At 36.8% G+C, this 12,336-nt stretch overlaps 2 protein-coding genes across 2 annotated transcripts in view; one reads left to right on the plus strand and one right to left on the minus strand.

Annotated features, from left to right (window-relative positions):
* LOC142334816 (neuropeptide S receptor-like) overlaps window positions 1-12,336 on the plus strand; it is a 311,777-nt gene that overhangs the window by 51,584 nt on the left and 247,857 nt on the right. The window lies entirely within an intron of this gene.
* LOC142345472 (uncharacterized) lies at window positions 734-9,120 on the minus strand. The gene is made up of 4 exons (XM_075397535.1): window positions 8,757-9,120; window positions 2,522-2,752; window positions 1,341-1,699; window positions 734-957 (listed from the first exon to the last, which is right to left on the minus strand). The coding sequence occupies exons 1-4, from the start codon at window positions 9,006-9,008 to the stop codon at window positions 936-938; spliced, it is 864 nt and encodes a 287-aa protein (XP_075253650.1). The 5' UTR covers window positions 9,009-9,120; the 3' UTR covers window positions 734-935.

A 12,336-nucleotide genomic window follows, 5' to 3' on the forward strand; every position in this document is an offset into this window, starting at 1 on the left:
TCCAGTGGTTGAAAAATATCAGATTTTATGTTTTCCAAATATACAAGTTAAGCATACAGCAGTAGTTTATCATTGTGCTAGAAAATTAATAAAAATTGCTATGTGCAAAACCTTTCGTTGAAACGATACATAGTTTTGGAAAGAAATGGAAACCATTCCTTCTAGTGGGTAACAGTAAACCGTAACAGCCCGTTCTGTATCTATCGACCTATGTCTCTTATATCCTAGTTGGATATCAAACTAGCAAAACACACTTCCTGTCTCATTCTTCTTCTATCTGCCATGAATTTTTTCGAATATTCTTAGAAAATCATTGTGCACTTCCTGAAAAACTGTTTCCAAGTTGAATTTCAAGAATAGTGCAACAATTGAATCATACGAGCTTCACAGCACTATTTAAAAAACCTGATTGAGAATTGTTTTCCAAAAGAAGGAGAGTTAACCAATTCTTATAAAAAAACCCAAAAATTTTGAAGTTTTCATCAATAACTTTGGATTATAGAACATTTTGTCGAAAATTGAGTACTGCTTGTAGTTTTTATCGCTGGGGAAGCGTAATGTCTGTTCTTGACGTTCCAAGCAGGAGCAAAATAAACTCTGGCGACATTATGCTGTCCTTATGATCAATTATTATTGGTTCAAAAACTGTTCTCCGTCATTATGTCTGAACAGACACACTTGTATGTTTTATAAATCTTCAGCTAATTTTGCTCTGCAAACTTTTTCCGAGAGATATTTTTATTGTTAAATTTTATTCATATTGAGAAAATGATACAAATATGCATTAGTCTATTAAATAAAATGTACAAAAAGATAAACTGAAAAAATGAAGTGTAATTAACGGTTGTGCATCATTTGAGGCTGGATTTGAGTTGATTGCTCTCGTCTGGGGGTTTTTACTGATGATAGGTCAAAATTGATTAATTTGACTCTTCTTACACCGGAATCTCTTTTAACCTGAAACATTGTGGAAGATTTTAAAGAAAATTAAGAAACTTAAGAACTTAATAAGTTGCTATTATAAAAAATTAAGAGCGAAAGTTCAAAATGTTTTTCAAAATTAGTTGTCTAATGAGCTTACTAGCTCCCGTGATTTTTGTAGCGGTTAGTATAGTAAAACTATAAGCAAATATCGACTAGTATTGACAATTAAGTCAACTAATTATTACATTTGTCGAAATCAGCAGTATTAATGGATAGCAATTTTCTTATTTCAGCAGAGTAATTGTTTCTAGATTCGTATTTCAAATATCATTTTGAGAAAAGTAAGAGATGTTTTTTCTGAAGGAGGTGGGGGGAAATATAGTCCGATAGGAATGATAAAAAGCAAAATATCTAACCCGCGTGCAGAGCTAGTCGGAAACGAAATTGATCTTGGGAACTGAGAGTCGGGCGACGATGGATCCCGCCCAAGGTTCTCGCTGCTTTCGTCACTCACAGCTGGCGGGTTCTCAAGTCGCCACTTCGATCTGGGCATTGCGCCCGCGTGTTCACTCGCGAGTACTGCTGCCGAGAAGGGGCGCGGCTGATTCGGTTCTGATAGAGGTCGTTGGTGTCTCGTACGAGGTATTTTGGACCGGGAGATGTTTGAAAAAGACTGGACGCTCTGTTCCCTGGCACTTCTAAGTCGTCTATAATCTGTCTGTCGTTTGATAAGTCGCTTTGCTTTTCTTTTCATTCTCGCATATCGAGCAAATAGCTGAAATTTTTTTTGATCAGTATTAGATTTCACACAGGAAATAGATTTATAATAATCTGCAATCATGCTCCTTGCAAGGGATGCGAGATTATAGACACATATGAAACGAGAGCAGATCTTTGAATCCTTGTTGCAGAAGGTAAGAGGCGAGTCGGCCTTGAACAGTGTGTCATCCATGAGCGGGGACAATCTATAGTGATAAATTTTTGACGCACCCAATGAGTGGGGAGCCCAAATTTAATGAATTATCAGACTAGTTGTACCTCAGTGGCGGGTGAAATGTGATTGCCCAGAACAGGAAGTTTTATCCCAAACAATTTTTCCAAAAAGGAAACTATTTTGATTGCATGGGTGATTGCATGGGTTGAACTGTTAACAATGATCGTTGATCGTTTATGAACCAAGATTTTCTAATTGTAAATTTTATTCTTATCTGTTTGAAGTATGTAACTAAAATAAATCACTCACAACCGGATTAAGACAAAGAACACTGTTGTTTTCCGTAAATAATTCCAGCTTTCTATGAATTCAATTACTATCACACATCATTAACTATTCTCATGATTTTCCCAATCTGTCACCCCCCCCTTCGTACTTTATCACGCTCCATAATTGATGATAGTTAAAGACCTTTATGATGGCTACAAAAAATATTTAAAAAGCGCATTAGTTTGTTCACACATTCTAATCAAAAACAGCTTTTGTTCACGGGGGTTGGGCGAATTTCTAGCCAGATTCAGGACCAGTTTTCGGGTTTCGGCGAAATTCTTTTTTTTCGAATTTTACTTTAGAACTTGTACTCCTGTTTTTTTTCACACTCACCAGAATAATAACGCAAATGTAGAATAAGAAGTTAAGGCACAGAAATATGAGCAGAGGTGCAATCTGGTCCAGATACACCCCTCCCTTGTTGCCCCTGAGTTGAAAGTGGAAGACTTCTCTGGGCACTAGGGCTGACAACACATCATTCTGGTTGTAAAAAGAAGATGTGACCAAGACACTCTTCAATGTGAGAAGAAGAACGAACAGACAATGACACACTAAGTAGGCACTCTGAAATATTTACTGAGATCGTAAGTGTTTGTTACCTTTTGCAATCTTAATACATGGGAGAGAAATTAAAATAGCATTTATTTTGCTTACGCCTTCATCTTTGCAGCATTCGGGCAATTATTGCCACTTTCAATTTTAAACCAATATTTCAATTTGAGTGATTTTTTAAAGTCAAATTGGAGAAAAAATATAAACTCCTTGATTTTGGTACCAAAGCACACATATGGTGGAATCTGATCAATTCATTCAATTGAACCCAATCAATCGTCAGACAGACAACGATATTAAATTAGATCTGTTTCTCAGATTGCCCAAAAATGGAATATTACTCTTGTTGAACAGATATCATTTTTCGATTCTTGGATCTAACAAAGATTTAGGCAATGACAGTGTTACTTGTATCTATTCCGAGTGATACGGGTATTTAAGCCTTTAAGAGATAATTGAAAGTCATTTTGGCAGATTCTGCTATCCATAAATGTGTCAGTTCAACCCCGTTAGCGATACGTGAGTGAGTTGCGTTTTGGATTTCTTTTCCAGCAACTTCCGACAGGAAGCTTCCGGCATAGAACTGGAAGTATGACATGCAGACTATATTAAACTATTAAATTCCATATTAAACGAAGCCGTTCAAAATCTCTAATTTGAACAAAGCTGTTCAAAATTCTAATCTCGAAAAATATTGATTGGATTAACAAATTGAACGGAAACTTGAGCAAAAAGTTTGCAGGTGCAAGAATTTCCAATCTATGCTTTTAAGTTTAATTTAGTTCTTCACGGTTAATTGAAATATTTTGCCAATGAAAACAACAATTTGTATCGGACGTAACCATAAGCAATCAGTGCCCGGACCTTGCTCACAGTGAGTTTCAATGGTAACCAGTATTGTACCAGACAAATAGCAGTATAAAGACCTTTGCCAGTCTGCTCACAGTCGATTAAGTAACATCCCAGTCTGCCCTTCTTCTTCACAGTCTCATTTACATTCTTGGTCAACACTGCACAGAATGTTTCACATTTCTCTCATCATCAGACTGTACATACAAAGAACATAGCAAGTTTTGAAAATTTCGAATAGCTGATATCATGCTTAAAATTATTAATATGGCGATACCCTCAAAAGCTATTCTAGCTCCAACTATACCATATATTGGTGCATTTGCATCGTTGCAGTGGAGTCGGAGGCCGGAGGTCGGAGGTCGGAGACCAATATATTCCAATTTCATTGTTTATGAAAAAAATAGCCCAAAAAAATTGTCGGAGGCGGATGTCGATGTGCGAGTCAGAATTAATAATATAAAAATAAGTTGTGGTGTAGAAGTAGAAGTAGTAGTGCAAGCATCGGGCTTCGCCTGTGGGGTGTCAATCCCAGTGTTTATCAGTCTGTTTCAGTTTATCTTTTTCCAGTGTCTGAATAGTAGACTCAATGGTAGACTCATATGTTGTATTTCAGATTTGATTGTTGCTTTGTTTTTGTTAATTTGTTCACCTTAAGTTATTGTTCACCAATGGCGACTGATCTTCGATTTGACTTTTGTTTCCACGAAACTATTATAACTTGTGGAGTGAATTTGCTGCTTGGGATAATTGATCCAAAAACGGAAGAGTGCCATGGCACGATTGATGTAATAAGTGTGAAGCCATTGGAAAAAGTGAACTGCAAAAGGAAAAGGAGGGCGGCGAGTACTAAACGTTTCGAATGCCCAAAAAGTTTTCATATGCGATCAATGTGAGTATGCCCCGAAGGAAAAGTATTTGATTGACCGGCACGTAAGGAGAATACACGATGACAGCTTAGAACGACAGAAGTGCGCAGTTTGTGAATTCAGTAGCATCTACACCTATAGCATGAAAAGACATATGATAAGAGCTCATAAGAACACAACAATTGAAACTCAAGTATCGGATTCTTCCAGCTGTGTGACCACGAGATCCCAGAAGAACAAGACTATTCAAAAGCCATTGGATTCGTCCAGCTGCGTGACCACGAGATCCCAGAACAAGGCGATTCAAACAACGATGTCCGATGTGTCAAGTTTCTGTGTCTTTTAATTTTTTGTTTTAGTTTGGTACATTGTTAGTGTTGATTGTTACTGATGTATTACTTCTTACTTCATTCTTCTTACTTTGTGTTACTCGTTTTTTAGATACTTCGACAGTTACTTCGAAACGCCCAACTTACTAGTTTGTTTTATCCTTCTTACTTTCTTTGGTGGTGTATCAGGCGTAATTGAGCGTGACCTAATTCATTAATTTGTTCACCTTAACTGTGTGTTACTGAGTTATTTTACTGTTACTTCATTGTTCACCTTAACTGTGTGTAACTGAGTTATTTTACTGTTACTTCATTGTTCACCTTAACTGTGTATTTTCACATAATCGAACTTCTGAAGTGGCTGAGTTTTTCAAAAGGAAACAATCATTGATTACTTCCAATGGTTGAGATCGATAATAGTCAAGGTTAAAGAAGCCAAAGAAGCAAAGACCATGTCAGATATTTGTCTGAACAATTACGGTCATTCAAGTCAAGTTGAGGTCCCAGATGAAGTTGACCTTTAGTCTCCTCCCCCCCCCAGCTTAGTCCCCCCCAGCTTAGTCCCCCCCCCAGGTTAGTCCCCCCCAGCTTAGCCCCCCCCCCCCAGGTTAGTCCCCCCAGCTTAGTCCCCCCAGCTTAGTCCCACCCAGCTTAGTCCCCCCCAGCTTAGTCCCCCCCCCCAGCCTAGTCCCCCCCCAGCTTAGTCCCCCCCCCCAGCTTAGTCTTTCCTATTTTAGCCCCCCAGCTTAGCCCCCCCCCCCGCTTAGTGGTCAGGTAACCCCCCCATCATGGTAATTATTTCATTTAATCTGATCTATTTATTTCAGGCGTTCACCTCCCGATGTTGGAAGTTATTCTCTGCGACCTTCCGTTCACGTTGATGGACCTACATGAACATTTTTCACACCAGCCATCCTGCTGGACATAGATGTCGGGAGAAGAGTTTAGAGGTCGGTGGCGGAGGTCGGAGGTGCCGCAATTCAAGGAGCCGCAATTCAAATGGCCGCAATTCAAATTAATCAAATGCATGAGACAAACTCAAAAACTATAACTCAAAAGCATAGTTATAATCATATAGTTATAATCATAGTTTCAGAGCCTATTAATTGAATTCTTACGCAGAACAAGTTCTGCAACTTGATATAAATTCATGTATATTGAAAACGCATGTATTTTTAATTACGATCAAAACAGATAGCGAGAGAGAGCGAGAGAGAGAGAGAGAGAGAGAGAGAGAGACGCGAGATAATTGGCTCTTGAGCAAATAGAAGCGCGAAAGCGCGGGTAATTATGTACGCTAAGCGCATATCAAAACCAGGCGGCATTTTAATATGGCCATAACCAGGGCAGACAGAATTTGTTTATGCCCAGACCGCAAACCGAATTAACAAATTCATGTTCAGACGAAAGTCAGTTGATGACTCATCTTGTCTTACTAAAATCATACCAAACAGTGAAATCTCGGACCTGAACATAGTAATGGCCCGCTTAAAAACTATTATGATTTTTTTTCTGGTCCAGTACTGAATCTCTCTGACGATGCGCTCCGGGTGGTAAGCTGAAAAAATTTAAATAAATTTTGCGCTTCACTGTCAAAAGAAAGGTATTATAATTTATCTTTTTTATACTTTATACGCCGTGGAGAATCAGTTGGTTGTTTCAAGGTTTATCAAAAATTTCATTCTATCATTCTACAAAAAAATCATCTTTCCTGGAGAATCGGGTCAGATTAATTCAGATCTTAGGCATAATCTTTCCGCATTATTTTTTTAATGCATGCCCACCCTTCTGAACATGTGCCAGTTTTCAATTTACAGTATGCTTGTAGACGAACTTCATGAGTCATACATTCAGGAATAATTTCACAAACTCAGTTCTCGGTCTTAGAAGCGGTATTAACCAAATGACTTCCATCAGAACATGGCTAATCGCCAGACTTCATTCAGCATGGGCAGACTATTTACATTAAGCGCTAACTCTACGATGTAAGTAAAAACCACTTAAATTATAACTTATCTCGACCACTTCAAATCTCAACTTAAGCGCCCTAATATTATTACTTTTGTGAGTGCATGCTCTATTGAGCATTATGAAAAATATACCAAGGTTATAAGAAATTAATTCAAACTATGCAAAAAAGATTCACCAAAAACGAAATCCACACAGAATTAAATACACAAAGTCATTAAGTCTTTAAAACATAGTACCCTTTAAAGCAAAGAATTTCACGAAGAGATTTCAATCAATAAATCAATCCACCAAGATCTCCCCACACCCACCTCCGCCTTCATCCCCCAACCCCACTTCCACCCCAACGTCCACCTCCCCATCCTGATAAGTTATATCTTAGCCAGAAAAATTACTATTTCAATATATTCTTCATATCATAGTTCCAGTTTTGTGCCGGAAGCTGCCTGAGGGTGCAGAAAGCTGTCGGAAGTTGCTGGAAAACAAATGCAAAACGCAACTTCTGACTCACGACTTTATGCACGCAACTTCTTACAACTTTCCACAGCCAAATTTTCGCAAACGTCTTCTGAAATACAGTTTTTGAATACCCTATTCTCTTTTTTTAAAAATAATTCATACACCCAAATTCCCATCCGCCTGACCTGCCCTGTTCGAAATTCTATTTCAAAATGCATTTTTTCCTGAACTCTACCCCGACCCGCAATCTTAGTGTTGTGTTTATGAGAGATAAAAATTCCACTTAGCGTGCACGGTCATTTTATCATTTATCCTCATGCTCAGGTTCGAAAATAATTTTAACAGTCATTTTGCTCTGTTGAGACTATTTATGAGCCGCATGCTGACCTTATATCAGTCTCCTCATGCTGATTGAAGTCTGCCAATCATCCATTCTCAGATCGGGCGAAGTCTGGTGATTAGCCATGTTCAGTTGGAGGTCAGAAATTGAGTAGTTTCTCTAACTATCAATTCAATGGTTAGTCTTAGAAAAAAAACTTTATTCTTATGTTTCAATGGTTCAATACTCTTTGAAACTGACGAGTCATTGCTGATATACTCTATTAATCAAATCTATTGTCTTTTAATCAAAAATTGGGAAAACCGTCCAGCAATACAGTCCAATAACTCATTTATCCAAATACAGGGCAAAATGGACTGAAGTTAGAGTGTAAAAATCCGTTCGCTGGCTAATTAAACAAATTAGACAACTGCGTTTCTATTTTCGTTTTTAATGATTTCACAGTGTCTATCTTCCACATTCCAATTCTTTGTCAATATGATACGTCAAAAATTTTCAGAATATTACGCAGTTTTAGACACTAACGTTTTCAAAGTTGCTTATTAACTCAGCTCTCTGAATATACTATCATCCTATGAATTGGAGATAAAATTGTACAATAAGATTATCTTACTTTTGTAAAAAAAAAAATACAATAGGTTACTGTTTTTCTATACGCGTCATTAATTGTTATATAAGTTTTAACCTACCGGTTTTGTTTCAGCTCATTATTAACTTGACAAGCGGAAAAGGTATTGTCTACCTTACAGACAGTTATGACTTTTATAATTTTTTCTAAATAAATGTGTCTTTAGATAATGCATCAGAGGAAAAATGTTTGTAAGAAGACAAAGATTTTGACTTGATCTTTTTCAATAGAAAGACATCAATAGCAACATTTTGGGCACGAATTTCGGGGTAGATATAAAACACTTGCAAATTTTGTTGTATATATTTGTGAAATATAGAAAAAATCAGAGAGCTATCAACTTTTCCTTTTCAAGCAATTTCGCTTTTTCCTGAAATAAGCAAAGTGTTGTGATGGCGAGTGACTCATGAATTGAAAATTTTTCTGAAAAATTTTTCATAACAATTTTTAAATTCTTGATTGCGCCCTAAAATTTGAGCATAAGTTAATGCTGGTAGAACCAGTATGGTTACAATAATATAAAAATCACCAACTTAATCGAAAATTTAAAGACAGAAAATGAAGTTAATCTCACCATCAAATTAAACGAGCTTCCACCACCAATAGAACCGTTGTCGTTGCCTGAGTTGGTAAAAACAATCATAACTGATAGGAAGACAAAGAAACAGGAAGCCAAAAGCAGAATTGCCGAGTTGAGAATGTTTCTCATTTCTGTTGAGTCCGGCAAACTGGATTGGTCAGATGAAAAAGATGTATCGACGGTGGAGTCCAAAGTGTTCGCAATGGAAGACGGTTGATGAGGTTCCAGTATGAAATGCCCGAGCATAACTAAGGCCAAGGTAAAGAGGAACTGAAACAGAAAGAGATAACTGGACAAATCAGTTCAGGAACCTTTAGGGGGGTTAGATCATTTAGAAACCCTTTATGGAACCTGAGGTGTTTTAGCACGTACACTAAAAAAATGTTAAATAAATTTACCTTGAAAAGCCTTAACTCCTAGGTAAGCTTGATTTGACTTGAATTGCGTTAAATTCGCGCACTTAATTTTTTTAAAATTTTTTATCTTCACCATTTTCCCCATTTAAACATTTAATCAGTTAAAAAAAATTATGTTATCGCTGTACGCAAAACGAAGTTCAACATTTCTGAATGGAGTAAAATTTAAAACTGCTTTTTTTCGTTAAAATTTTGAGGCAGTTATCTTGCAAGATAAGCGTCCGGGTCTTGCAAGATATATGTTATTTGCAAGATCTTGCAAGGTAAACATTGTTGTCTCTCAAAGCAGATCAGAGTTAAAAAAAGAAAAGAAAACAAATTTCGGTGCTCCTGGGTGGACACGATGAAACTAATATATCATAGTGAAGCAAAGGTTTTGGCGTCGAAAGCCATGTAAAATCGAAGTTAGAAATATGACTCTTACAGTAATTATGAAAATGAACTCAAGAAACTTGAACTAAATTGCAAGGGAAAGGGATGGGGGAGGGGGCTAAACGGATACGGACTGTTTACAGACGGCAATTTAGCCATAATAGCAAGATTCCTGCAAAATAACCGTCCAAGTGTACTGAAGTGTGCTACACTCAGTAACACTATTGGATAATCTTAGTGCTATTTTGAGAATTTACGTTATAGTGCGTGAAGCACAAACTTGATTTGGACAAAGTCCATTTTGTCGTGTGAACAAATTACTAAGTAGTTTTGAATAAGCTACTATTTTAAGATCACTAACTAAAACTGAGAATACTATGACGTGATATTGTCACGCCACACAGATAACACCAAGTTAACCTTGGTAACTCTGTCGACACTCGTTATCTCTATCCAATAGGATACTAGAGAACCACCTGTCCGCAAGTATAAAAGGAGCTTGCACGCTCAACCACCAACACTTTTTGGTCCCTGATAACTTCTGATTTAAAATCATACTCCCGTATTGCTCCCTTGCTCAATCTCAGCTTACTTGAGATATTTTTCTAACTTAGAAATATTTTGTGACTTGTTCTTAACTAAGAACTCTCTAAGTCATAAAATATTAACTTAGCACAAATTTGGAAATCAGGTAAGTTCAGCTTAACTTCTCTAAGTTATAATTTAACATCTCTCAAACTCTATCTAAGTTACAAGTTAACTTAGAATAGTTCAATCTGTGCTATTTCAATCTTATAACTTTAATTATTCTATCCCTTAATGCTCGGTTCATATTTGATGCTGTTTAACATAACTTATTAATTCATATTTGCATCTAACTTTATTTAATATTTAACTATATACCAAGAGTAGAACTAGGGGTTGAACTCTCAAGTTATACATGTGGTCCCGCGATTAACCCCGTCGTTTAAGTATCTAATGTACGGACCAGCAGTATAAATGGTGGTCCCAGAGAGGCCAACTTCAATTTAACTTGTTCATTTAATAGAGAGAGGCAACTTAATTTAACTTGTTCATTTAAACTATCAGAGAAGCCTGCCTAAATTTAACTTGTTCACTTATTGTAGAAAAGCCATTAAATTAACTTGTGTAAGTTAACTAGTCAAAGGGCTTCTCACTAAAATCCCTTTTTGATTTTGATTTAAACTATTCCTCTGTTCTTAATAATTCTAATACAATAACTTCAGTCCTTTAAACAATGGCCAGTCCTGGTGGTAGTACTCCTCCACCTGCCGTTACTCCCCCACCTGAAACTCCCATAACACATCCAAATCTTTCACTTGTATCTTTTTCAGGCAATGATCCTAATCAAGATGCCACTTCTTTTTGGAACTCTGTAGAAAACAAAATACTCTTTTCACTAGGAACTAGGCCTACAGCACCCGCTGCACAGACCAGCTATGATAAAAGGCAACAATCCTTATTCGGCTCACTTTTAACTGATACAGCACTAGAATGGTTTGAAAGTGAAGTCACAGATACTACAGATTGGAATACTTTAAAAGATGAATTTATACAAAGATTTACAGACGGTAGAGACCAATTTAGATTTAGACTTGAGGTTGAGAACACATTCAGGCAAGAAGGAGAATTAATAAAGAATTATCTACATAGAATAAAGAGTGGAGTTGATAAAGGTTGGCCAGAAAAGATACCAACAAGTATTGAAGGTGATGACAATATCAGGAAAGAGAAAGAAATCCAACAAAGACAACGAAGTCAGAAATACATAGATTTTGCTATAAGAGGACTAAGGCCACAAGGTTTAAAACGCAAAGCGCACGAGAAACTTATTGAGAATCCTTCAATAACTTGGACACAGTTTGTCGATCACTTAGTTGTAAAAGACTTAACATTTTCTGTAACAACAGAATCTAGTGGAGCTACAGACATAGATAAACTTAAAACACTCGAGAGCAAAATTAACGATTTAACCAGTCTTTTCAAAAGCAACGAAGTGAATGCTATAGATACTCCTAGGCCTAGAGACCCAAACATAAAAGGCAGACCTAACAGTACTAGATTCTGTGATTATTGCAGAAGCAATGGTCATTCCATCTCTAGATGCACAAAGAAACAGATAGATGATAGTGTTAACAAATTGAGAAAGGAACTTGTTGAACCAAGAAGGCCAAATATAACCTTCTCTAATGATTACAGAAAGAATAACCGAGGCAATACAAGATTTAATGGTCCTAGAAACCAAGGCTATCAACCAAGAGGTGGCTACTCAAACTATAATCCTAGGTTCAACAAGCCTAACTATCAACAACAAAATACATCTTTTAGCAGCTATGGCAATAGATTCACTCAACCATACGAACAAACCTTCCCTCAGCAAAACACCTATAGAAATAATGAACCAAATCTTGAACAACAATCACCATCACCACAACAACAGCAACAGCCACAACAAAGTGCTAGCTTCTATACACCAAGTAGAAATAACAATCTACCACAAGGACAATCAAAACCCAACAATATTCAACAACAACCAAATCAAATAAGTTTCGTTGAAGGCGACGATGACTACGTAAATGCTATAACGGACTTCTTTCCTTTAAACTTTTGAAGTCTCCGAACGCTACTAAAGAAAGTAGTACTAAGTCAAGAATTTATCTCAATTTATATCACTTTGCCACCGGAGACACTAAAAATAATAGTGGTTTAGAAGTAGAATTCATGATTGATCCAGGATCAACTTGCACTATCATCAATCATCCTAC

Source organism: Convolutriloba macropyga, chromosome 1, assembly GCF_964194025.1.
Source record: "Convolutriloba macropyga chromosome 1, txConMacr16.3, whole genome shotgun sequence".
NCBI classification, from domain to species: Eukaryota; Metazoa; Xenacoelomorpha; order Acoela; family Convolutidae; genus Convolutriloba; species Convolutriloba macropyga.

Excerpts from the sequence above, each read along its gene's own strand:
- LOC142345472 (XM_075397535.1), bottom strand. The coding sequence starts at position 9,008 with ATGCTCGGGCATTTCATACTGGAACCTCATCAACCGTCTTCCATTGCG. Across the intron at positions 2,753-8,756 it reads GAAGCTCGTTTAATTTGATG|AGTGCCTACTTAGTGTGTCA; the intron begins GTGAGATTAACT and ends TAAATATTTCAG. Across the intron at positions 1,700-2,521 it reads ACATTTGCGTTATTATTCTG|CTATTTGCTCGATATGCGAG; the intron begins GTGAGTGTGAAA and ends AAAAAATTTCAG.